This window comes from Podarcis melisellensis (assembly GCF_964234715.1).
Source record: "Podarcis melisellensis genome assembly, chromosome: 8".
Classification (NCBI taxonomy): domain Eukaryota; kingdom Metazoa; phylum Chordata; class Lepidosauria; order Squamata; family Lacertidae; genus Podarcis; species Podarcis melisellensis.
Window position 1 is genome coordinate 20,971,832 of NC_138540.1, and position 26,197 is coordinate 20,998,028.

Genomic DNA, 26,197 nt, shown 5'->3' on the forward strand with positions numbered 1-26,197 from the left:
CCGTGTTACTTTCCTAGCTACAAAAAGCTAGTTTCTTTTTCTCAAAGTGGATTTGTTGAGCGAATGTTCATCTCCCTATATACACTTGAATTCCTCCTGTAAAATACCAGCAGTCTGGAAGTATCCCCAGTAACTCATTTCACTCCCATTTGTCCCTCAGTTGTAGAGATGAACTTTGCAAGACACTGGGTATTTGAACCCCACACGGAAATACAAACAGCCTGGAAACAATCGCACAAAACTGATAAACTGCTTGATTGTGCAAACAAAACAAAAAAACTCAAAGTGGTTTGTAAGGGGGGGGAGAGAGATTACCAGTAAAACAACAACAACTACTACTACTAAAAGCTATTTAATTCATTAAAAAAATAAAATCAACAACTAGCTAAAGTCAGAATAAAACATTAAAGCCAGCATTCTACATCTCTGGATAGGCTTGCCTAAGCAAGTCTGTTTTTAGCAGGCAACAAAAACTGTACAGTGAAGGCACCTGTCTGATGTCAATAGAGTTTGGGTAAAGGTAAAGGTAAAGGGACCCCTGACCGTTAGGTCCGGTCGTGGCCGACTCTGGGGTTGCAGTGCTCATCTCGCTTTATTGGCCGAGGGAGCGGCGTACAGCTTCCAGGTCATGTGGCCAGCATGACTAAGCCGCTTCTGGCGAACCAGAGCAGCGCACGGAAACGCCGTTTACCTTCCCGCCATTTATCTACTTGCACTTTGACGTGCTTTCGAACTGCTAGGTTGGCAGGAGCAGGGACCAAGCAATGGGAGCTCACCCACCCCATTGCGGGGATTCGAACTGCTGACCTTCTGATTGGCAAGTCCTAGGTTCTGTGGTTTAACCCACAGCGCCACCCATGTCCCTAGAGTGTGGACGCTATCAAGCTAAAAGAGCAATTTCTTACAAATGCAGAACTAATATTATCTGGCACCTGTGATAGTGGCAGTTCTGCAGGTCAAAGCAGTAGAGGAGACATATATGGAGCAAGGTGATCTCACAGGTAAACTGGTCCCAAGTTGTCTTGAATGGGGCCCAGCAGCAAATCAGCAACCAGTGTAGGCCTCTGAGCAAAGCTGTTAGATGCGGACAGGATCTCGCTCCTGTTAGCCAGCGTTGTGCAATTATAGTTGACAGAGAAATCCTGCGCAACAAACCCACTTTCCCAAAAGACTGGGCTTTTTCCAAGAAGGAAATGAAAGTGGAGGTGCACTGGAAATGTCTTCTAATCTCCTTGCAAAGAAATCTGGACGAACGCTCAGTAAACTGGTTGTCTGGAAACACCTTGCATTCCTAGCATGTGATCTCAAAAGCATCTTTTTAATCTCCAAGAAGGAGCTTCCTTCTGTGACTGCGCCCCACGCTGTCCCTAGTGAATGCAGTGTGAGAAGACACCCACCCACAGAAAGCTCTCATCCAGATAGAAAGATACAGCAATTAACACATTTTTAATCATCTACCGGAAATAAGCACGTCCTGCTGACAAGCCACAGCTGCGCAATGGGGAAGGGCATGCGAAATGTTCACATCGGATAAATGTGGCACTTCCACTTGTTTCCGCACCTGCACGGGTTCCCCCCCTCCAAACAAGCTGCATCCAATTAAGCTGTCTTGCAAATTAGGCCTCTAAGATCTGGGCTGGTTTGCGGCAAAGATCAGCCTGCCCGCCTAGACTCTCGTAATCATATGAATTAATTATCCACTTCAATTCCCAACGTGGCAAAATTACGGACAATTTTGATTTGCAATTTTCACCCTACCACCCTCACCACATCCTCACAATGCACATGCAGATAATCAAAATATAACAGAGTCTCCTGGGGCTCAAACACTATGCGAGGGGTGGAGCCTGTAAGTGAAGGAGGTGTGCCTGCCCTAACAGAGGGGTGGAGCTTAGGGATAAATTAATCTGTCAATTCCGATTCATCTTCATTTCTCATTTTTTCTAGTTTTAAGTTTGGTCCTTACGTTGCCACATCACTTTAATTTTGTTATTATTTTTTAAAGTCCTCACAAAGTTTCATGAGCATTTTCGTGGTAATTTCTCCTGATATACATTTTTATACATGGTTCTGCCTACTTTACACATTTTCTGCAAAGCAGTTTTCCCTAATATAATGCACTATGTGATATTGTCATCAAGATATGCATTCCTGCCCCGGAATATGTATTTTTGTACACATCACTTGGCTCAAGAATGGCATTGCAAAATTCAGAGTCGTGTGGATTTCAAAGGATGCCTGTGTTTCAGTTCACGTATTGTGAATTAGGTAGGTTCTGAACTGAATTTCTCCCACATCTCTACTGGAGCCTAATGACACTTGTGAGATCTGACGGTTGTGTCCAACTAAGTTCTACTCACTTAGTGGACTCACTGAGATTGATGGGCCTAATTTAGTTGTGTCTATTAATTTCAATAGGTATACTTTGAGTAGGACCGGCATTGGATTAACCCTAACCCTTTTTTAGTTGATTTTTTTAAAATTGCAAATTCATTAAAGGAGGCAAAACACACAGAAGGAGATACAAAAATGGATTTTACAAGCCATCACGTTCACTAAAATATATTTCAAGCCTGTAAGGATAAGGACTCACTATCTATGGCCCGAAGACCTAAGTTTTACCAGCCCTGGTGTATGGGCACAGATCAGTTGGTTTCATCTGATGGGAAAGGAAGGACCCAGTCAACTCTTGCAGCCGTAAAATTGTGTGTGCATTTCATTTATTCCACACCTTACCATATTTACCTTTAGTACTGCTCTGGTGACCAGACGACTCTTGGAACCATAAGGAGAGCTTCATTCAGCACTACAGCATGTGCAGGAGGTCTCAAGTCCTATCCCTCAAATCTCCAGTTCAAAGGCTCTGATCATAGGCAATGGGAAAGACTCCTGGATAGTGGCTGCCAGTCAGAGTAGACAAAACTGGGCTGGATGGGCAAATAGTCTGACCTAGCATAAAGCAGGTTCCTAGTGATGCTATGCCTGGCTCCTAGAATTTATAGCAATTCAGAGGCTTTGTCCCATTGATAGCAGGGGACAAGGCTGCATGGTCCCATCCCTTCCTTGATTTAAGAAGTCTCCAGTGGTTTCCAGGGCCAAGCTGGAAGTACTGGCTGTTTCAGTTGACCTGTTTATTGAGCATTCATTCTGATGAGCTTAAGCAGAAGTTAGACTATGTCCGGTCTTTATCGAGCAATCGTCTTGATTTGTTTGTGGGGAGGTTTTCCAACAATGAGCATTCATCCTGATTTGCTTAAGCAGAGGTTAGACTATGGTCTTTATCAAGCAGTCATCCAGACTGCAGAGGTTAGACCAGTGGTTCCCAACCTTTTTTTGACCGTGCCCCACCTAAGCATCTCTAAAATCCTGATGTCCACCCCCGTGACATATAATTCTTATTTTTCAAAAAGCGAACTCCTATTCACATGGAGGGAGCCTAAAAGGCCATTAACTGTTAATAACTCATTCTCGAATTGCCCCCCTTAAAAATCAAATTGTCCCCCTGTGGGGCGTGTGTCCAACATTGGGGACCACAGGGTTAAACTATGGTCTTTATCAAGCAGTTTATCAAGATTGCAGAGATTAGACTATGGTTTTTATCGAGCATTCGGTCAGATTCGCTTGTGCAATATTCACACATCTTCCCATTGGTCATTTGCTCATCTCACTTTCTTCAATTTAGTTCCCCATCATTTCTCTAACCACAAAAAAAGCCCACTAGTGAACAAAGCAACCCACTTTCACCCATCCTAACGGAGTTAAAATTTTCCAGAGTCCCTGAGGGCTGCTGCTCAAAGTCCAGTCAGCAGAAGGTCACTGCTGTGCTGCCCCGACTACACTGTGAGAGGCCAACCTTTGTGGTACTTATATACCAGGCCCGACGAATCCAAAGGCTTCGTACTGCCAGCCAATCGCTGGAGCCAGTGTTGCGTGCTCCTGTTCCCATTTATCCCAGAAGAGGGCACTGAAGCCAATTCCCTTAGTAGACTAGGCCTCTGCCTCAAATCTAGCCAAGGCCTCAAGAGACCCTGACAAAAGCCCTATTCACTGAAAACAGCTTCCATGCAACGCCCGTTTCTTTTCATAATAGCCTACACAGAAACAAAACTTGGGTTACTTGCTCTGAAAAGTTCAAGAGCAAAAATGCTGCCCCCTCTTTCAGTACTGAAGGTCAAGAAATCTCCGTCCCAAAGGCCTGGAATTTTCTCCCAAAGCAGGCTGCTGCTGTCAGCTCTGTTGCCAAGGCAACAGTCATATATCCTGAGGAAAGGACTACACTCTTACCAGCTATAAGCCACAGAAGCAAATATTGATTCCAGAGTTCAAGATGAATTTTTTGGGTGGATTTTTTTTTTAAGCCCCCCTTTTCTGTGTCAAAGAATTTCCTCCCCTCCATCTTCTTTTTTGGAACATGCGTTCTTCCGAATAGTTGAGCTATAACGACATTTAACATAACCCTTTTTTAAGGACACAGCAGGATGTAAACTGTTTCCAAACGAAAATACAGTTTTTTTCCAGAAACATTGTAATGGCTGCAACAGATGCTTCTCACTTCCGCACTGTCAGCTAGCTGTAGAACGGGATGCAAAAAATCTCTGGGTTTTCTTTTTCAAATGAAGTTTTTATTTTTTAAAAAACAGAAATGAATATTTGCTTGTGGTATCAATAGTTTTAAAGGGGCAATATAAATAAATTTGGGTGTATATCAATCTTTGCTGGAGAACAAGAAATCTCAATATTTACTGGGCGAAATATGCCCAACAAGCCAGCTTTACTGAGTGCAATTAACTGTGGGATGCCGTAAAAGTCAGTCCCTTTGATGTCCAAAGCAATGAGCAAGACTTACAGCTTGAGATGGGTGAACTGCCACTTCGGGTTTCTCTCATTTCTCCAGCTTTAAGTTCAGCTGTCCACATTTCCACATCAGTCTGCCAATTTATTTTTCACGTCCCCATGAAAATTCATCTGAACTAGCCTAATGAAGAGTTACAGAGGACCTAAAATCTTGTGGCATTTTGGTTGGCCAAATAAAGGCTCTTGCCCTAATGTGGGTTTTTGAATTGTTTATTTATTATGAATTGATTCCCCCCAGTGTGAAAGCATTTCCAGCATGGTATCACCATGTTGCAATCCTTACAACAACCCTGTAAGGTAGGTTGGTCAGTACCCTCATCTTCCATATTGCAGTTCTGGAGCTGAGGATGGGAGAGAAAATGGCTTGTTGCTGGAAAGTCACCAGCACGTGTGAAATTTGGGGCAGGCAGGGGGTCCCAGTGTTGTGTGCCTCAACATATTTAGCAAGCGGGTAAGCCCTCAGCACTTTCTATAAAGAGTGACTTTCAAACTATGGCCAAGGACAATTCTTGAAGAGCAAACAGCGAAGCTTATGCTCAAGAGAAACTACCCAGAATCCTTTGCAGCATGGCAGGGTTTACTTGAAAGACAGGTTTACATGAAATGGTTCCCACCCAAACAGTCGTGTATTGAACAATTAACTTGATCACGACAGGCAACCAGGTGATTCCATGTAGGCGAGAAGGCAGATTACTCTACCCCTCCTCCCCAGCTCACTTGGTTTCTGAGCTAGTTGCTGAGGAAAAAAACTCCCCCCTCAATTATTGGCATGGAAACGCTTCCCAGCTTCCATGCCCCACATGTAAGCTGTCCTTTGCCAACCTTGGCACTCTCCAGATATTTTTAGACTACAGTTCCCATCAGTGCCAGCTGCTGATGGGATTTGTAGTTCAAAACCACTGAACAACACCAGGTTGGCGAAGGCTGGGATAGCTCAGTCGGTAGAGCATAAGACTCTTAATTTCAGGGTTGTGGGTTGAGCCCTACGTTGGGCAAAATATTCCTGCATTTGCAAGGGGTTGGACTAGATGGCTCTTGTGGTCCCTCCCAACTCTACAATTCTATGGATCTATTTTGTGAACACTCATAGGAGGCTAGTAACATTTTAAACTTCTGTGGGCTTATTTACAGAATACTGCCCTAAAACTAGAAATCTGGGCGCAGCAATTACTGTTCTGGAAGTTATGCCATGTGTGAAGATGACTTCGGTCCAGATCTCATAGACACCTTCATTTCCTTTCCCCTCTAAGCAGCTTTGCAGCATTGGGTGAACTGAAAGACAAGTTAAAACGTGGCAGGAGCTTGATGAATAAGTGACCCCATTTCAGTCTTGGCCAGTGTGCTGTGCTTGGAACAGGCAGCTTAAACCAATCTGATTTTTGACTCACTGACATAAAAGGGATCTTATGAGATGCCGCCACCGTCCATGGCAAGAAGGCAGTTTTGGCTTCCGAGAGAGACAGAGATGATTGCCAAGTTCTTCTGAAGAACCCTGGACTCCAAGCAGCCATCTTATTTACTGTGCTATCTACCAGCCTTGGAAAGTAAAAGCTAGAAAAAACTCTCACCCTATAATCAATGAAGTCACATCTACACTAAACATATTTAAACACTTTAGCAGCCATGTTTTCCCTCAAAGGAATCCTGGGAACTGTGGTTTGTTGGGGGGTGCTAGGAATTGTAGCTCTAGGAAAGATCTTCTCTCAGTGCTTTTAATGAACTACGATTTCCAGGATTCTCTGGGGGAAGCCATGACAGTTGAAGTGGTAGAAGAGGGCTTTAAATGCATGGTGTGTATGTGAACTGACTTAGGATGTGGAATTGGGCATGTTTAGCCTAGAGAATGGGACGCGGGTGGCGCTGTGGGTAAAACCACAGTGCCTAGGACTTGCCGATCGTATGGTTGGCGGTTCGAATCCCCACGGCAGGGTGAGCTCCCGTCTTTCGGTCCCAGCTCCTGCCCACCTAGCAGTTCGAAAGCACCCCTAAGTGCAAGTAGATAAATAGGTACCGCTTTATAGCGGGAAGGTAAACGGCGTTTCCATGTGCGGCGCTGGTGCTGGCTCGCCAGAGCAGCTTCGTCACACTGGCCACGTGACTCAGAAGTGTCCTCGGACAACACTGGCTCCCGGCCTCTTAAGCGAGATGGGCGCACAACCCCAGCGTCGGTCACGACTGGCCCGTACGGGCAGGGGTACCTTTACCTTTTTAGCCTAGAGAATAGGGGCCTGTTTATGGAGCATTCATCCTGATTTGCTTCCAGAGAGATTAGACAGTGTTGTCTATTTAGTAAGCATTAGTTCTGGTTTGTTTACAGGGAGGCTTTATGATCTTTCGTCGAAAACCAGTATTATCACACATTTGCCTCATTGGGAAAAGTCTGTTACACCACAATAACTCCTAATCAAGTGTAAGTGTACAACCTACATTTGCCAGTCTGTGGTTACATCCCACTGGGAAACAGTGAGAGACTGGAAGACTGATGCAGGACATGACAGCACTCTTTAAAGTCCCGAAGGCTGTCACACGGAAGAAGGCAGGGCTTGGGCAGAGAACCAGATCATATGGTTACAGGAGAGCAGATTTCGGAGGAACAGACGGTGAAACACTGTTTAATAGGAAGAGCAGTTTGACAGTGTAAACCAGTTACCTCCAGTTTCTCTCACTGGAGTTGTTCAAACAGAGGTTGTTTTTTCCTGCACTGAACGTGGTGTGTGTGTGTGTGTGTGTGTGAGAGAGAGAGAGAGAGAGAGAGAGAGAGAGAGAGAGAGAGAGAGAGACTAGACTGGGAACAAGGCCCCCTCCACTTCTGCAATTCTAACCATGGAATGAGGTATCAGGTATCTGCAGGACTGGAAAGAGTTTTGAGAGAAGGCAGCAGAGGATCTTGTGGGATCCTCTACTTAACCCACACCTTATATTGTCATGGGACACGGGTGGCGCTGTGGGTTAAACCACAGAGCCTAGGACTTGCCAATCAGAAGGTCGCGGTTCAAATCCCCACGACGGGGTGAGCTCCCGTTGCTCGGTCCCAGCTCCTGCCAACCTAGCAGTTCGAAAGCATGTCAAAGTGCAAGTAGATAAATAGGTACCGCTCCGGTGGGAAGGTAAACGGCGTTTCCGTGCATTGCTCTGGTTCGCCAGAAGCGGCTCAGTCATGCTGGCCACATGACCCGGAAGCTGTACGCTGGCTCCCTTGGCCAATAAAACGAGATGAGAGTCGCAACCCCAGAGTTGGCCACGTGTGGACCTAATGGTCAGAGGTCCCTTTACCTTTACCTATATTCTCATGCAAGGCTTGATGCCTCAAGAGACCCACACCCTCTCAAGAAAGGCTGCAGGAAATTTAAAGGCCGTGTGGAAATGCCAAAGGGAAGGGCTGTAACTCAGCGGTAGAACATCTCCTTTGCATGCAGAAGGTCCCAGGTTCAATCCCCAGGATCTGCAGGTAGGCTTGGGAGAGAAGTTTGTATTGAGAGCCACTGCCAGTCAAGGTTGACAATACTGAGCTAGGTGGACTATTGGTCTGATTCAGTTCACTATGTTCCTTAGGAGAGCTAAAGGTGAGCCAATTCAGATTTGTTGACCCAAATGTTTGGCAGAAGAGTTCTATGTAACATGGAAGCCAGCATGTTTCAGCAACCGCAAAAGCAGGCTTAAGTCGATAGCCATCTTAAAAAAAAAATCATTTAAATGTTGGTGCAAGAAGAAAAACTGCAAAATCTCTTCTGTGTCTAACAGTAATCCAAGCTCCTACGTTTTTTAGCTCATTTGAGAAAAAGGTCATTTAAAAAAAATTCTCAGAAGATATATACAAATGCAACAAAATAATTATGAAAAGGAAAAAAAATGATCGTTTTATAGAATAAGAAAGAGGAAGTTTTAAACAGTGCAATTCTATACCCTTGTCCTATTGAGATCCAATGGGACTTACTCCTAGATAAGTGTGTACAAAAGAAAAGGAATAAGCTCCATTGGACTCAATGGACTGTATCCAAGTTAGTCATGCTCAGAGCAGACTCATTGAAATTAATGGACCTAAGTCATAATTTATCTATGGGTCTACTCTGAGTAGGGATGTATGAAGACATATTTACCATTCTGCCCTGTACTCTTTGCAAGCAGCTCTGTTTCTGTTCTGCTGCATTTCGCCTTCCACCAAAAACTACATTATTTGTTTCACTGTCTGCTGTGGCAAAATTACACAATTTATGTAACTTACAGAATTTATTACATTGTCATTACATTATTCTACTCCATTCGTTCAGTGCATAAGAAACACAATGTATTTTTTCGTGGGGGAAGGTTATCAATTATGTATCATTTGGATTGATTTTTGTTCTGGGCATTCCAGTAAATATTATACTGTATACATAATTCCAGTAAGATATTATATAAAGAAGGAACTGCGGAAAGAGGGGGAGTCAAAATAAGCTATATATACGATAAACGGTTTGCTTTTCAAGCTTTTCTCTTTTTTTGAACTTTTTTATGTTGTAAAATTAATTATATAAATATTTTTAATTTTTTTTAAGATTTCTGTTCTGGACAAGGGACGACTAAGCGAACGCAGACAATTTTTGCTCCTGTTTCTGTTGTCATCAGAAACCTGTGAAAACCCATAACTCTGAGTATGACTAACACTGAATACAATCCGATAGGATTTGCTTCCAAGTCAACATGTATAGAATGGCGCTGTAAGTTATCATCTATGTGTTTGCTACCACCAAGACAGGAAGGAAGTCTACAGAGAGCTCTTTGGTAACTAGAAGGATGTTGCATAAGGAAAAACGACGCTTCTCTTGTTACATTTCAGTTCCGATTGGTGCTTCTGGTCCAGCCAGCAGCTTTGCATCCTTGTTTTCATTTACAGTATTCTTTCCTGAATTCTGAAATCAAAAAAGAGGAGATGGAGGATCAGGGGGATTTCATGCCAGGATTCCACTGAGCCACAGTTGCATGTATCCAAATTTGAACATATGCCCCCTCCCGAAAAAAATAGCATCCAAAGGACCATAGAGCTTCCCATAATTTAAAAAGAGAAATAACAAATATTACGTTTGAGTGAATAATTAACAACAACAGCGATTTATTTATACCCCGCCCATCTGAGTTTGAGTTTCCCAGCCACTCTGGGCAGCTCCCAACTGAGTATTAAAAACAATTCAGCATTAAATATTAAAAACTTCCCTAAACAGGGCCGCCTTCAGATGTCGTTTAAAAATAGGATAGTTGCTTATTTCCTTGACATCTGATGGGAAGGCGTTCCACAGGGCGGGGGTCACTACCGAGAAGGCCCTCTGCCTGGTTCCCTGTAACCTCACTTCTCGCAATGAGGGAACCGCCAGAAGGCCCTCAGCGCTGGATCTCAGTGTCTGGGCAGAACGAAAGGGGTGGAGACGCTCCTTCAGGTATACAGGCCTGAGGCCGTTTAAGGTTTTAAAGTTCAGCACCAACACTTTGAATTGTGCTCCGAAACGTACTGGGAGCCAATGCCAATGCAGATCTCTCAGGACCAGTTTTATATGGTCCCGGCAGCCACTCCCAGTCACCAGTCTAGCTGCCACATTCTGGATTAACTACAGTTTCCGGGTCACCTTCAAAGGTAGCCCCACATAGAGCGCATTGCAGTAGTCCAAGCAGGAGATAACTAGAGCATGCAATAAATCACTCTCAATAGAAAAGCAAGCAGAATGATTCCAAAACCAAATTGAAGCAACCATGGTAATTAAAAAGCATTCGGTTAGCCTGGAAATGGCATGGCATGTTGATGGAGTACTGCTTACTCCTAACACTCGCTATGGCTAGTTCTACGCAGCCAACATGCCTACGGGTCAAGGAGGCAGGTGGTTGGCATACTTCTCCAAGTAATTTGTCTGCATCCTCAGGCTACAAGAAACTAAACTGACCTAGTATAGATGGAGCAGACTATGCTCTAACTGTGGCAACCAAATCTGAGTGATTTGATCCCTAAAGTGCCTTGCCTCTGAGGATGTCAGAGCAACGCTCTCTTGGCCAGAAAACAAAAGCCCATTCACCACCCAGAAAAGCTCTGCCGGAGGGCTACTTGCAGACGCAATGGTAGCAGAGGAGTAAGCTTTCTTCAATGCCGCTACCACCATGCGGTAGGCACGATGGCGCAGCCTCACCCAGGTTCAGATCGCGACTTACACCACCTGCGCTCTAGCCACCGACCCTCCTGTTTCATAGCATGCAGGTCACTGAAATGCAGAGGCAACCTGCTTGCCTCACTGCAACCATAAGGACACTCGGGAGCAATTGTTTCAACGACTCTATTTATCTCACCATTCCACAGTGAGACGAGAGCGCCAGCTGGCTTGAGAAACAGTGCATTAAAAAGTAGCAGTTTATAGCAAAAGGCAGAAGCACATGGATTTTGGATAATGTCGTGTGAATGCGGATTAAAAACCCAGTGAGTGCACGGTAAACAGCAGGGAGAATTCTCAAATGTGGAAGAAAGTGTCAAGAAGATTCTGCTAGCACATCAGAAGCCAGCATGCCGGCATTTCTCCCAAAGGGAAACAGTGACTCATCACCAGCAACCAAAAATCAATCACAGAGCTCATAATAACCCCCTTGTAAGCAGGCTGTGGTGGGCTTGATGAGAGGGTTAAAGCTATGGAAACTCCTTTTCTCCATCTGTGGCTGGCTTTGCTAACACCAGAGGGTGACACACCCTCTCCCATCATGCACTGGGGAACTTCGGCAAGGGAAACACAAATTGCCCCAACTTCACCTCCTTCTCTTACCTTTATCTAAGTCAATGTTCTTAGGTGGGAGGACCCGGTTATGTTCCGCCTTCTCCTTCAGGATATTGTTCTTGTAATCTGTAGCAGGAAAAGATCTCAGTTCAATGAGCAGCACTGAACAGAAGCTGGTGGAGGCGAAAGCCCCACAACACCCATCAAAGTTCCAAAGACAGTGTGCAGATTGGTTAGGGGGGGGGGGCTAAAGACGCAGATGGCGCTGTGGTCTAAACCACTGAGCCGCCTAGGCTTGCTGATCTGAAGTTCGGCGGTTCGAATCCCCGTGACAGAGTGAGCTCCCGTTGCTCAGTCTCAGCTCCTGCCAACCTAGCAGTTTGAAAGCATGCCAAAAAGTGCAAGGAGATAAATAGGTACCGCTCTGGCGGGAAGGCAAATAACATTTCCGTGCGCTGCTCTGGTTTCGGTGTTTTGTTGCACCAGAAGCGGCTTAGTCATGCTGGCCACATGACCCAGAAAAACTGTCTGCGGACAAACGCCAGCTCCCTTGGCCTGTAAAGCAAGATGAGTACCACAACCCCAGAGTTGTCTGCGACTGGACTTAACTGTCAGGGGTCCTTTACTGTCAGGGAACTGACATCGGAGCCGAGTGGAGAGGTAAGGCTCCCTAATGATGCCGGAGAGGGAACCAGCAAGGAGAGAGAGAGAGCTTCCGCTGGGGAAGAAACCAAGGTGACACCAGGAAGAAAGGAGAGGCTGAGAGTACTTCGGAGGGGAGGCTCCGAGACTCTTCCAGTGAGATCAGTGAGGAGAGTGCAGGACCACCGCTTGGCACGCCCACTCTGCGCAGAAGGCTTCCGCGCAGAGAAGCGAGGAGGAGACTGGCTGTTAAGGAATTCTTATGTTGGAGGAAGTTTAGGAAACGCCCACTGACGGATTCTGCCAGTGACTGAGACAGTCGCGCTGTTAGGGCTGTCAAACCGGGGAAAGGTCCAGCTATACAACCAGCCCGGAGCAGTTTGGAAATTACGCACAAGCAACCCCAATTCCCATTACATTTACCTTTACCTTTTTTAAAGAGGTCAGACCATCTGTGAACTTTTCAAAGAAAGAAACATAATATATGTGGGGCTAGTCCTTGGGGCTAGTCTGGAAGCTTTAGCTAGTGCAGAACGCTACAGCTAGACTTGTGACATGCAATATCGAAAGCAATATGATGGCCAGAAACAATTACAGTACAGAAAACTTTACGGAATAATGCAAAACATCAAAATTATGAAACCGGAGTCTCTGAAAGTCCTTCAATAAGTCACATCTAGCTTGTAAACTTTGTATAATCGGCAACTGACCAATTCTGATGTCCAACTCTGAACTCTGCTAAACAGTGTTTCCGGATAGCAACTACTGTTTTGTTCAGTTCTTCATCAGTCAATTAGTTCAACAAACACTCATGAGCAGAAAGATGTGTAATTTCTTCATTAACCAATCTTTTTTCGAATTGATGTAATATACATGAGAATGGAAAATACTCTGAAAGAGTGCTCATACGTTTATTACACATCTTTCTGCTCACGAATGTTTGTTGAACAGCCTATTGCTAACACATGTCACCAGTCTTGAAAGACCTGCAGAGGCTTCCCATCTGCTACAGGTTTAAGATTCTGGTACCGGTGTATAAAGTCCTGAGTAACTTAGGCTCATCTTCCCCTGTATGTCCCAAGCAGATCATCCAGGGAGAGAACATGAACCAGAAGCACAACTCTGTGTCAACAAAAAGTTGTGCTTTCAGTGCAGTGGGCTGTGTGGCACTCCCTCCCACCAGAAGTCAGCCAGAATCTTTGCTGAGTTTCACATGTCCAGTTAAAACCATTTTACTTCAGGAGGACTTTGCATCATGAATGTTCTTTCTTTAAATTTCTGAGGTTTATGTTTTAAATTTTGTATGTTTATTTTTTTATTGCTGTTAACCACTTTGAGACCTACAGTGCATGGTGAAAAGCAGGATATACATTTTTAAAATAAACAAATAATGAATAAGAGAAGTCATAGCTGGGTATTGTTAACTCAGCTTCATAATTTGCATAATTTGTTTTACAGTGGTACCTTGGTTCTCTAACTTAATCCATTCAACTCCCGAAACTGTTCGAAAACCAAGGCACGGCTTCTGATTGGCTGCAGGAGCTTCCTGCACTCAAGCGGAAGCCAGGTTGGATGTTCGGCTTTCGAAAAACATTTGCAAACCGGGTTACTTCCGGGTTTGCGGTGTTCAGGAGCCAATTTGCTCAGGAACCAAGCCGTTTGAGAACCAAGGTACCACTGTAATGTTCTTTCTGTATATATTTTTTTAAGAAACTTTGTGCAATGCAACAGCTAATTAAACACCAGTTTAAGCTATGTTGCCTCTTCTCCCCATTGTTCAGGCATGCTGGCTCCAAAGCACTACAGTGGTACCTCGGGTTAAGAACTTAATTTGTTCTGGAGGTCCGTTCTTAACCTGAAACTGTTCTTAACCTGAAGCACCACTTTAGCTAATGGGGCCTCCCACTGCTGCCGCACTGCCGGAGCACAATTTCTGTTCTCATCCTGAAGCAAAGTTCTTAACCCAAGGTACTACTTCTGGGCTAGCGGAGTCTGTAAGCTGAAGTGTATGTAACCTGAAGCGTATGTAACCTAAGGTACCACTGTACTAGTTTTCAGATTTCAGCTCTAGAATGTGTAAAGGGCTTGCTTACCACTCCAAAACAACCTCCAACACTTACCCAGCTTAATATCTTCACTTTTGTAGTTGGATACATCTGGTGTGTGGACTGGGAACTCACTGAGATTCACTTCTTTCCTGGCAAAGCGAAAGAGGAGGGTTCTGATTATATTTTGTTAAGTCAGATGCATTTCTAGCACTAGATTATACATCTTCACATCCGTGCAACGGATGGCAATGGACTCTGCTTGACACTTTTGAACTTTTAATCACTCAGGATGATATTTCAATGAGCACAGAGGCTAGAAAGAGATGTTTGCTTAAATGAACATTGATGGCTACTAGTAAATATAAACTGAGGCTGCTTTAAAATGCAACACTTTGTCAAGATGTTTGCCTGATCCCCATAAGTAAACAAATAGATGCTATTTAGATGATAAGTTGGAGAAGTGCAACATCTGATGGTTAACTGCAACCCAAGTGAGACATTAGTCCAGGAACGGCATATCAGATCAGTTCATACTGGATTTTTTTTAACAAATGAAATCCTCATGCATTCGTAATTTCAATGTTCTACTTATTGATGGACAACAAGTCCCTTTGGTGCAAGGAACCAGTTTCTACTCACTCATCAAATTTTCTCACGTTGCACTCAAAACCTAGAAAAGAGAAAGAAAAGTCACTCAAGGGCTTTGACATCAGGGAACCATTTCTTGCAGGCATGAATAAGCAGTCACAAACCAATTCACATCTCATTTTCATGATGCTTGTTGATCGAACCAGTTCCCACTTCAGCAGCCATCCATTCTGAACTGACAAGATACTATGGGGTGCACATACGTGCCTGAATCAGACAGGGTACTTTCTTTTGGGAAACCCCGTTCATACCTCTTGAAATCTGTTCCAAAATGGATGCAAGGAATGGATTTCATTCAGTACAAAATAAATGCACTCCTCTACTCAGAACTCCTTCAAACCTCAGCTCAAAACCCACAAATGGGTGGACCTTCCTAGGATGGAGAGCAGAAGGCCAAGCGGGGCTGTGTGTGCGTGACTTCAGCTGATGCAGGAAGCTGGAGAGACAGAGGCTTGTGTCGCTCTGGGCTAGACCCAAATCTGTGGCTTGGGGATCGCCCTGGGAATCTAATGAGGAAGAAAGATCTATGGGTGTGTTAATGTTGTGAGCCCCTCCATCCTAGGCTCAGGTTGAAAATATGTGTAAATAAAACCATAAAGACACTCCAGTCTCCAGTGACCTTCATTCCAAAGAAACTGAACCCTGGGAGACAGCAGGCACCCCTGTAACGGTATTGAAAGCAGGATTGGATATACCGTATTTTTTGCTCTATAAGACTCACTTTTCCCCTCCTAAAAAGTAAGGGGAAATGTATGTGCGTCTTATGGAGCGAATGCAGGCTGTGCAGCTATCCCAGAAGCCAGAACAGCAAGAGGGATTGCTGCTTTCGCTGCGCTGTGATCCCTCTTGCTGTTCTGGCTTCTGAGATTCAGAATATTTTTTTTCTTGTTTTCCTCCTCCAAAAACTAGGTGCGTCTTGTGGTCTGGTGCGTCTTATAGAGCAAAAAATATGGTAACTGCCCCCAACACCATCACAAGCACAAAATCACCATGAACACAAAATAAATAGGACATCAGGAGGGCTCCAGATGCCAAGAAACTCACCTCTTCTCCGGCGCTTGCGTGTGACAAGTACCACAAGGATCAGGAGCAGAATAAAGAGCAGCAGCGTTGCCAGGATGTACCCTAACTGGTGGAAGAAATGAGCACGGCTCTCAGGAATGATGACATTGATCACGTTGTGGCCACGGCCGGCGTTCGGATCTGGGTGGCAGAGAGGGAAACCGAGAAGAAGAGGTGGGTCAATGGTTCTTCTTGCAAAGGGGAAGAAACTAACAAACTAGGTAACAGCTCATAACAAGCCAGACTGTAGCTCAATGGTATAGAGTACCGGTACATGCTTTGCATGTCGGAGATGGGACGCAGGTGGCGCTGTGGGTTAAACCACAGAGCCTAGGACTTGCTGATCAGAAGGTCAGCAGTTCGAATCCCCATGACGGGGTGAGCTCCCGTTGCTCGGTCCCTGCTCCTGCCAACCTAGCAGTTCAAAAATACGTCAAAGTGCAAGTAGATAAATAGGTACCGCTCCGGCGGGAAGGTAAATGGTGTTTCCGTGTGCTGCTCTGGTTTGCCAGAAGCGGCTTAGTCATGCTGGCCACATGACCCGGAAGCAGTACACCAGCTCCCTCGGCCAATAAAGCGAGATGAGTGCCGCAACCCCAGTCGGCCACGATTGGACCTAATGGTCAGGGGTCCCTTTACCTTTACCTTGCATGTAGGAAGTCATAGCCTCAGCCTCTGGGAAGTGCATAGGCAGGGCATGTTGGCAACAGACCATTCCGATGGTTGCCCTTCAGCACATGATCATAGGATGCTGTCTAATCCCAAGTCTGATCCCTGGTCCATCTAGGTTAGTGCTGTCATGGCACAATTAAAATATCGGATTCTACCTGCCTGATATTAACTTGTAGGTAACTGCAAGGGTGGCTGAGCTTCTGTCAATAGTATCTCTTAGAGTGATGAATGGCACAGTTTAGCAGGAAGACACTCCAATTAAAATTTCTGTTACTATATATCTGATATGGCTGCTTCTTTTTATATATATTTTTTTAAATTGTATACGGATGTTTTAAGATGGTCTATATCTTTAATGCCTAATAAAGGTTTGGAGAAAGAAAGATGCTTAATGCTGTCTACACTGACATGCAGCAGTATCCCAGGGTTTCAGGAATATTTCAGCACCTTACCTGGAGATTGAACCTGGGTCCTTCTGCATGCAAGGCAGGTCATCTACAGGACTCAGCTACAGCCCTTTCCTGGGCTGCATATTCAGGGATATGCTGCTAAATGGAGGTGCCACTTAGCTATCATGGCCAATAGCCATTGATAGACTGACCCTCCTCCATCCCTTTGTCTAATCCATTTGCGGCAGTAGATTCCATACATTAATCACGTGCCCTATCACTGAGAAGTATATCCTTTTGCCTGTCTCAACTCTTCAATCAATGAGCCTCACAGAAGAAAGGGAGGGAGAAAATAAATGTTTTCCATTAGACTGTAGGCTCAACTCTTAATGGCTGCCACCACTAACATCTATGGAACAAAATAACATAGCACACATTGTACCAAGCTACTCCATTTGTCCATCTGGGATACTCTAATCCATGGATAGGCAAACTAAGGCCCAGGGGCCATATCCAGCCCAATCACCTTCCAAATCTGGCTCGTGGACAGTCCGGGAATCAGAGTGTTTTTACATGAGTAGAATGTGTCCTTTTATTTAAAATGCATCTCTGGATTATTTGTGGGGCATAGGAATTCCTTCATTAATTTTTTTTCAAAATATAGTCCGGCCCCCCACAAGGTCTGAGGGTCAGTGGACCAGCCCCCTGCTCTAATCGGCAGCAACTCTCTCAGCCAGAAGTTTATCAAATGACCTGCTGTTGGGTATTTTTAACTAGTTTCTCATTTTCCCAAATTTTAACTTCAGTTCTGCACATTTCCATATCGGTAAAATGGATAGCTCAATTGGTTAGAGTGTGGTGCTGATAACGCCAAGGTTGCAGGTTCGATCCCTGTATGGGACAGCTGCTTGCAGGGGGTTGGACTAGATGGTCCACAGGGTCCCTTCCAGCTCTTATGATTCTGCAATTCTAATTCTGTGACCAACAACCCATAAGCAAATCGGGATGAGTGCTCATTGCTGTATAACCGATCCACCAACAATTCAGAATGAATCCTAAAGAAAAACCGGGCACAGCCTATCTAACTTCTGTGTAAGCTTCCTGCAGGCAAATCAGAATGGATGCTCAATCAACAAATTGTTCAGAGGAACCTTATGTGCTGTAAACCTTACCAAGGGGAAGGAATGTTGACGCAGGCCAAGAGAGCAAGTTTAGATAAAACAAAATAAAACCACACATGCGTGCGCACACTGAAGAAAGAACAGCAATGCGGGGAGTAAGCCAGAAATCCATTCCTTTGCAGGGCGTAGGTTGAGCTGGAGAAGGGAAACTTTAGAGAAAGTCGCCAGTGCGGAATGTATCTCTCTGGACAGATTAACCAGGCAGATCATGTTTGAAAGAGAGATTTGGAGCCATTCAAAGGGGTTAGACAAATCCAGATGAGCGGCTGATAGCGGCAGACAGGGTTTGTTTTGTTTAATTTACCTTGCGGGGCAGGAGGTTAGGGCAGGAGCTACTTTTGCTTTGTGGAATGTCTCACCGCCCACACCTAATACAAGTCTGTACCACAGTCCCTATCAGTGGTGGCTAGTGCCCATTGGGACTGATGGAGTGACTGTAGACATGCAAGGAGGCTGCAATTTCTGCCCTGCCCTGCCTTATCTCCTTTCTGCTTCACTTCTGGTTCCACTAAAACCGATGTAGCTCATTTGGCTATCCACTATGGCCGAAACTAATGTAATAAGTACTGGGTTGCGTCCAATGAATTTTTACTGGGAGCAGGCCCACTGAAATTAACGAAAGTCAGATATGCCCATTGATTTCAACGGCTCTACTATGAGTAAGACTAGCATTGGATACAACCCCATTAAATTAAATACTTAATTAACTTCAATGGAAGGGAAACGCAGAAAGTTACAAAACGGTTTATGTTACATTTGCGAAGAAGAAAACGATGATAGCAAATGCAGCTCGTTTTCGCTTGCGTGATTTCCATTCCTGACCTTGGGGCAAACCTGCCGATTGTGGCAATTAACCCTCGCATTTCTGTTTCCGACGGAATTCTCAGTCTTCTTCTCTAGGCAGAAGGCAAGGAGACTGACAGTAGGTGGAGACATAGCCAACTCATGCGAGTTTTGTCCCCATCTGAGACTAAGGGGGAGTGCCACACCCTGGACTGGTTATGAGTAAAAATGCAGGCAATTCTCACGGTGGCCAACCAGAAGTCTATGGAAAGCCTGCACTTTTCCCGATTGAGATTCCCAGCAATTGGTATTCAGAGGCATACTGCCTCTGACATCTGAAGCATTTGTTGTTGTTATTAATTATTATGATTATGATTATGATTATTACATTTATATACAATTTACAGAGCCATTGTGGCAGGGCTAACTCAAGGCAGCCTTCAAGCCCAGTAAAGACACTGCAACATATGTTGAAGATGTTCTAATTGATGATGATAACGCCACGCTAACCTTCCCTCTTCACAAAATATGAGCAATCCATAAAAACAGAGAACAGATGGCTTATTGCTGTTGCGGTTTTAAAAAGAAAAAGTGCTGCGGGGGGGGAGGGAGGAGAGAAGCACCTTCCACTGAAAGCCATAGAGTTAACTTCAGATTTGACGGCAAGGATCAGCCAAAATAGAACTAGGCCATGTTGATATTGTAAGCAGAATAACATTTCCTGTCTAGAGAACTGTTCCAGATTTGGAGCTGCGCCCAGGATTAAGAGGATCCAAGGAAAAGCTTCGAGGCTATGATTTTTCTTTATCTTTCCTTACATGCGCATGTGTGTTTTAAGGTTCTGTCCCTGTAGGAGTTTACACGGTCACACAGCGGGGGTTCAAGAGGCGGTTGCAGCAACTCTCGCTGCTGAGTAAACACAAATCCATTTCTCACTGTGCCGCTTTTCAGGGGCGGAGGAAGGGGGATGCGGTGGGTGCAGACAGCCCCGGGCGTCACCACTGGGGGGGGGTGACAAAATCCTAGGTGGCACTCACCACGGGGTCTGCAGCGCACCCGAGCCACACGTCACTCCTGGCAGAGACACAGTGGCTTGGGCATGCGCAGGCTCCGCACTGCGCAAATGGTCCACCAGCTGCCCCCTCCCCAGGTGAGTGGGAGGAGGCAGGCAGACTCTGGAGGCCCTGCGGTGTGCCTCGCCCCAATGCGGGGCTCGTCCTGCTCCTGGGCACGCCGCCCCAGGCTCCTGAGCGGCTTCCTCCACCGCCACCGCTTTCCCCCAGCACAGTGGTACCTCGGGTTAAGTACTTAATTCGTTCCAGAGGTCCGTACTTAACCTGAAACTGTTCTTAACCTGAAGCACCACTTTAGCTAACGGGGCCTCCTGCTGCTGCCGCCCCACCAGAGCACAATTTCTGTCCTCATCCTGAAGCAAAGTTCTTAACCTGAAGCACTATTTCTGGGTTAGCGGAAGCTGTAACCTGAAGCGTATGTAACCCGAGGTACCACTGTATTAGGGGAAATCAAACATGCAGTGAAGAGGGAAGATTCACGACACACAGAAGCAAGTAAGAACATAAGAAGGACCTGCTGGATCAGGCCAATGGCCCACCTAGTCCAGCATCCTTCTCTCACAGTGGCCAGCTGTAGGAAACCAACAAGCAGGACCTTGAACACCAGAGCACTCTCCCCACCTGTGGTTTCCAGCAGAAGCTTGCCTGCCTTTGGCAGTGGAAGCTAAGGGTCGCCATCGAAGCTAGCAGCCTTCTCTGCTGTTGTTTTTAGTACAGTGGGTGGCGCTGTGGGTTAAACCACAGAGCCTAGGGCTTGCCGATCAGAAGGTTGGCGGTTCATATCCCTGCGACGGGGTGAGCTCCCGTTGCTCGGTCCCAGCTGCTGCCAACCTAGCAGTTTGAAAGCACGTCAAAGTGCAAGTAGATAAATAGGTACCGCTCAGGCGGGAAGGTAAACGGCATTTCTGTGTGCTGCTCTGGTTCGCCAAAAGTGTCTTAGTCATGCTGGCCACATGACCTGGAAGCTGTATGCCAGCTCCCTCGGCCAATAAAACGAGATGAGCACCGCAACCCCAGAGTCGGCCACGACTGGACCTAATAGTCAGGAGTCCCTTTCCCTTTACCTCTGGTTGAGAACGGGATCCGTTCCAGAGGCCGTTCACAACATGAAAAGCCCGCAACCTGAAGTGCTGTATCTGCGCATGTGCGTGGCACAATTTAGCGCTTGTGTGCATGCGCGAGCAGCGAAACCCAGAAGTAACCCTTTCTGGTACTTCCAAGTCGCCATGGGACGCAACCTGAAAAAAATGTATCATGAAGCAAACGTAACATGAGGTATGACTGTACTTCTTCACACAATGCAATAGTTAAACCACCAGAATTTGATCCCGTGAAAGGTAGTCCCTTATAAAGGGGATTATAAAGAGGATTATTATTATGTACTTTCCCTCACTGTCGGAGGCAGTAAACCTCTAGGTTCTAGTTGGTAGGAATTACAAAAGGGGAGAGTTCTCTTGGCCTCAGGTCCTGCTTGTTAGCTTCCCAGGGGCATCCGGTTGACCATTATCAGAAGAGGATGCTGAGATTGGATGTAATGGGAGGATGGGCATTATTCCTAACTGTTTATTGCTAGGATTAGTGGGATGTTTGTGGGGGGGGGGTGAGGAGAGCTGAGTGCAAAGGTCTGATCCAGCAGAGCTCTTCTTGTAATCTTTACAAGCCGGTGAGAACTTCCAGCTGCCTTTCCGAACCGAAAAGACAGAAGGAAAATAAATACTGTTCCCATTGGTTCAGCAAATTCTCCCTGTTCAGAAAAAGAAAAGAAGGAAAAACTCCACCCAGGAGTTTGAGCTGTGGAAGGGGGCAGGAAACATTCCCCCCCCCAAAAAAAACCCACCCATTTTTGTTATGCACTGCTTAGAAATATATTTCCCTCAGGATTTGGGACAATTTTCTGGTTGTAATCGAAATAAATTCCACTCGTTGTTTGGGGGGGTGGATGGGAACGGTTTCTTCTCATTCAGTTTCTCTATGATTGGTTTGTTTTTGTTTTTTTTCAACTTTGCATGTGCAAATTTGAATTGTGCCTTCTGACTTATTCCCATAAGGCCAGCTGCTCCCATACGGCATCTGATTCCCCCCCCCCATTCCACCACTCGTGAACCCAACACACTGCGGTGCTCCATAAACTACCATCGCCAGCCCATTAAAAAATTATCATGCCATCTTCAGCTTCAATATTAAACAGCCAATAAATATTGAAAGCATGATAAATATTTTAAAATGTTAATAAGCATTGAGCTGTACCCTGCAGGTTTTCTTTTAAAAATGATTTCAAAACTCCACATATATTTCTCACTGTTTTGATTGGGATAGCTTTAAAAAGAGAACAAGATTGAAAGGTACCTACTTATTCCGGAAATGGAAAACATGGAATGGAGTGAAACTGAGAAGGATATGGCTCTTTTGAGCTTTAGGCAACCATTTTCCACATGTTTGTCATGGAAACCCTGTTGCGAAGGATTCTGGTACGTAACTGATCCACCCTTGAATCCTCCACAACAGGAGTTCCACGATGGTGTCATGACCCTGAAGTCCACAGGGTCACTGTGGGCTGAAGCTGGACCAGGTTCCTGGCTCTGAGCTTGATGGTGGTGAACAAGAGTTCACTGAACCTGAAACACCCCACCGCACCAGGACTCCAAAAGCCAGAGCAGGAACCAACACAGGTGGAGGGGGAAAAGCTCCTTCATAGAAAATTGAGCTTGTAGCATCCTTATGTTTTGTTTTATTATTATTATTATTATTTTTAAAAAAATTATTCATTTTTCAAACACATAATAAAAAACAAACACAACACAAAACAAAAACATACACAACATTAAACATATACCGACTTCCCCATACCTCCCTTTCGCTGCATCCTTATTCCACAATTCTTTAGCAACCCTTTAGTCAATTTATCTATTAGTTCCCTTTCATTAAATTTCCTTAAACTTATTAGTTACAGCTGTAATTCTCTACTTCTTACCCCTTGACATCTTAACACTCCTCAATTTTACAACAGTTTTTAAGATATATTTCATATCCTGGTTTAATGGTTAATTGTCTTTCATTCTCCATGAGATGCAATAAGATTTCTTCTTTCCTTTTCTCTTTTTTCTTTTTTAAGATGCTACTTTTCTGGATTAGGAAACCCCTCATGACGGCCTTCCCAGCGTCCCACACCATTTCTAGAGATGTTTCTTTATTCAAATTCCACTTAAAGTATTCCTCAATTGTCTCTTTTGCTATATTTACTATCTTTTGATCACTGAATAGATTTTCCATCTCATTTTCCATCTTAATGTTCTAAAGTCTTTTTCTTTTACCTCCATATATACTGGATTGTGATCAGATAGGGTTTGTGGGAGGATTTCCGTCTTAATTACTCTTTGCGTCAAATCCTTCGAAATCCAAATATGGTCTATTCTCCCCCAGCTTTGATTTGGGTTTGCAAAGAAGGTAAATTGTTTTATCGTGGGGTTTTTAAATCTCCAAGCATCAATTAGTCCCAAATTTTCCACTAATTCGAAGAAGGCTTTCGGTAATTTGCCCTCCCTCACTTCCTGTTTTCTTATTGATCTATCCAAGTTTGGGAGAACCACTCCATTAAAGTCCCCCATCAATATCAATTGTTGGTCCATCCATTCTAACAATTTGTTACCTAGTTCAGAATAGAATGCTGACTTTTTGTCATTGGGTGCATATATCCCAACCACATTTATCTTTTCTCCTTTGATGGGTCTTGATCTGTACTACTATTGTTGCTGCTGAAGAAGCAGCCATTTTCTTCAGAGCAAAGACCCTGATCTTTCACGAGGAGACAATAGTTACAGATAGGTAGCCGTGTTGGTCTGCCATAGTCAAAACAAAAAAAAATTCCTTCCAGTAGCACCTTAAAGACCAACTAAGTTAGTTCTTGGTATGAGCTTTCGTGTGCATGCATCTGAAGAAGTGTGCATGCACACGAAAGCTCATACCAAGAACTAACTTAGTTGGTCTTTAAGGTGCTACTGGAAGGAATTTTTTTTGTTTTGAGGAGACAATAATTTGTTCAAGGGGCAGCCAATTTCTCTCAACCAAGTTCCTTGGGTTGTATCCAGTGCTAATCATACTTAGAGTAGACCCACTGAAATTAATACACATAACCAACTTCAGTCCATTCATTCCAATAGGTCTGCATATTTTGCATCAACCTCTTCTATAGATAGATAAAGAAGCAGCCATTTTCTTTCCACAACAAAGCTCCTTATCTTTCACAAGGGGGCAAATATTTTCCTGCAGCAAAATTGCCTCCTTTGATGCAGCAAAAAGACCAATTTTGACTCTGTGCGTGTTGGAATTGCCTACCTGCAGCCGGCGCATTGTGACGAGTGAAGTTCACCACCACCACCTTCTTTTCCGGTTCCGGCTCCACAACAGAGACCTGGAAGATCCTGCGCTCGTGAAGGCCGCAGTAATGATGGTGGAGGTGGCAGGAATAGGTGCCTTCATCAGCCACTTCCAAACCGGATATCCTCAAGGAGAAGTCTCCCTGGGCGAAAGCCTTGTCAGTGATATTCATCTTTTGCCGGATAAACAAGGGACCATAAGAGCGCCCCTCTCCAGAGGCGTACAGGTCAATGAGGCGATCGGCCTTGTCATGAGGCACCCCTGGTGGCTGCCAGTCCCAGTGGACCACCTGCTGGTCCTCTTCGTCGTGTCGCTCGGTCCAGATTTGGTTCCGGTTAATACAAGGGAGTAAGACGCCGCTTCCCTTCAGGGCCACGATCACAACTTTCTCCCCATCCCAAAACTTCTGCACTTCTTCAACTGTTGAAAGAACCATGAAAAAGATAACTGTAAACCCTACAGTTCAGGAGATACCATTTTACATGTGCTGTTCTCCATGCACTGGGAAGTTCAAAGCAACCTTTGCTATGCCAAGCCTGTAGCTCCAACTCTCCTCACCAACATGCTATGAAAAAAGACAGGCATGGAAATAGGTGTGTCCTCCAACAAAGACCCATACCTCCTAGAATTATGAGGCCATGGAGAAGCTCAGTTACCTTCCCTGACCTCTACTCAGTGACTTTAGCTTTTGGTCTTCGTTGCTTGGTTCTGGAGTGCTTTATTCTATTTTGACTTGACTTTGTGTTGCCTAGACCAGGCATGGGGGAACCGCTGACCCTCTAGATCAGGGTTTCCCAAACTTAGGTCTCTTTTTTGGACTACGGTTCCCATCATCCCTGACCACTTGTCCTGCTAGCTAGGGATGATGGGAGTTGTAGTTCAAAAACAGCTGGAGACTCAAGTTTGAGAAACCTTGCTCTAGATCAGTGTTTCTCAACCTTCGGGTCCCCAAATGTTGTTGGACTACAACTCCCATCATTCCTAGCCAGCATGACCAGTGGTCAGGGATGAGGGGAGTTGTAGTCCAGCAACATCTGGGGACCCACAGGTTGAGAACTGCTGTTCTAGATGATGCTGGCCTTTCACCATCCCTGACAAATTAACCATGCTGGCTGGGAGAGATGGGAGTTGGGAGCTTAACCCTTTCTGGATGGCCACAGGTTCCCCATCCCTGTTTTAATCCATCTTAATAAAGGCAGAGTAATCACTCATACCGAGACATAGGAGGGAGTCTTCTTACTGGAGAATGATCCCAGCTCCCAAGAACCTTCCACACAAGGACGGGGAATTTGTGATCCTCCAGATGTTGCTAGCCTACAACTCCCATCATCCCTGACCATTGCCCATGCTGGCTGGAGCTAATGGCAGCTGGAGTCCAACAGCACTTGGGGTCTCCTGTTCCACATCCCTGGCCAAGGTTCCAGCCTGTGGTTGACTTTGCTGTGTGGAATTGCCTTCAAAGATGCTCAGAAAGCAAGACTTAAACTGGCTGGTGCAAAATGCTATGTATGACTCAAGGTACTTTCCAAAGCAGCTTTAGATGTGAGCGAGCAAAGCCATATTGCCAATTAAGAACACATCTGTTGCTCCTTATCTTCTCCTCCACAAAACCAGGAGAGGAGCCATATTCTGAGCTATTGCACAGATGAATGGCATGACGGTACAAACTGAATCAAGCTTTTCCCAGCATAGTGAATCACAATAAAATCATGACAAAGCTGCAGCGTGTAGTGAGGAGAAGGTGTCAAA

General features: G+C 45.0%; 1 protein-coding gene and 1 long non-coding RNA gene across 2 annotated transcripts in view; one reads left to right on the forward strand and one right to left on the reverse strand.

Moving 5' to 3' along the window:
* Positions 1–342: 342 nt before the first annotated feature.
* Positions 343–9,384, forward strand: LOC309376995. Its single transcript, XR_014171339.1, has 2 exons — positions 343–7,776; positions 8,151–9,384. It is a non-coding gene; the product is annotated as an uncharacterized lncRNA (long non-coding RNA).
* Positions 8,686–26,197, reverse strand: part of MXRA8 (matrix remodeling associated 8) — a 29,656-nt gene continuing 12,144 nt past the window's right edge. The window contains exons 5-10 of the mRNA XM_081923727.1: positions 24,407–24,868; positions 15,959–16,117; positions 14,906–14,936; positions 14,339–14,415; positions 11,625–11,702; positions 8,686–9,743 (exon numbers count right to left, since the gene is read on the reverse strand). Of these exons, the coding sequence (XP_081779853.1) occupies positions 9,718–9,743; positions 11,625–11,702; positions 14,339–14,415; positions 14,906–14,936; positions 15,959–16,117; positions 24,407–24,868 (833 nt within the window). The 3' untranslated portion in view covers positions 8,686–9,717. The remainder of the gene's footprint in view (positions 9,744–11,624; positions 11,703–14,338; positions 14,416–14,905; positions 14,937–15,958; positions 16,118–24,406; positions 24,869–26,197) is intronic.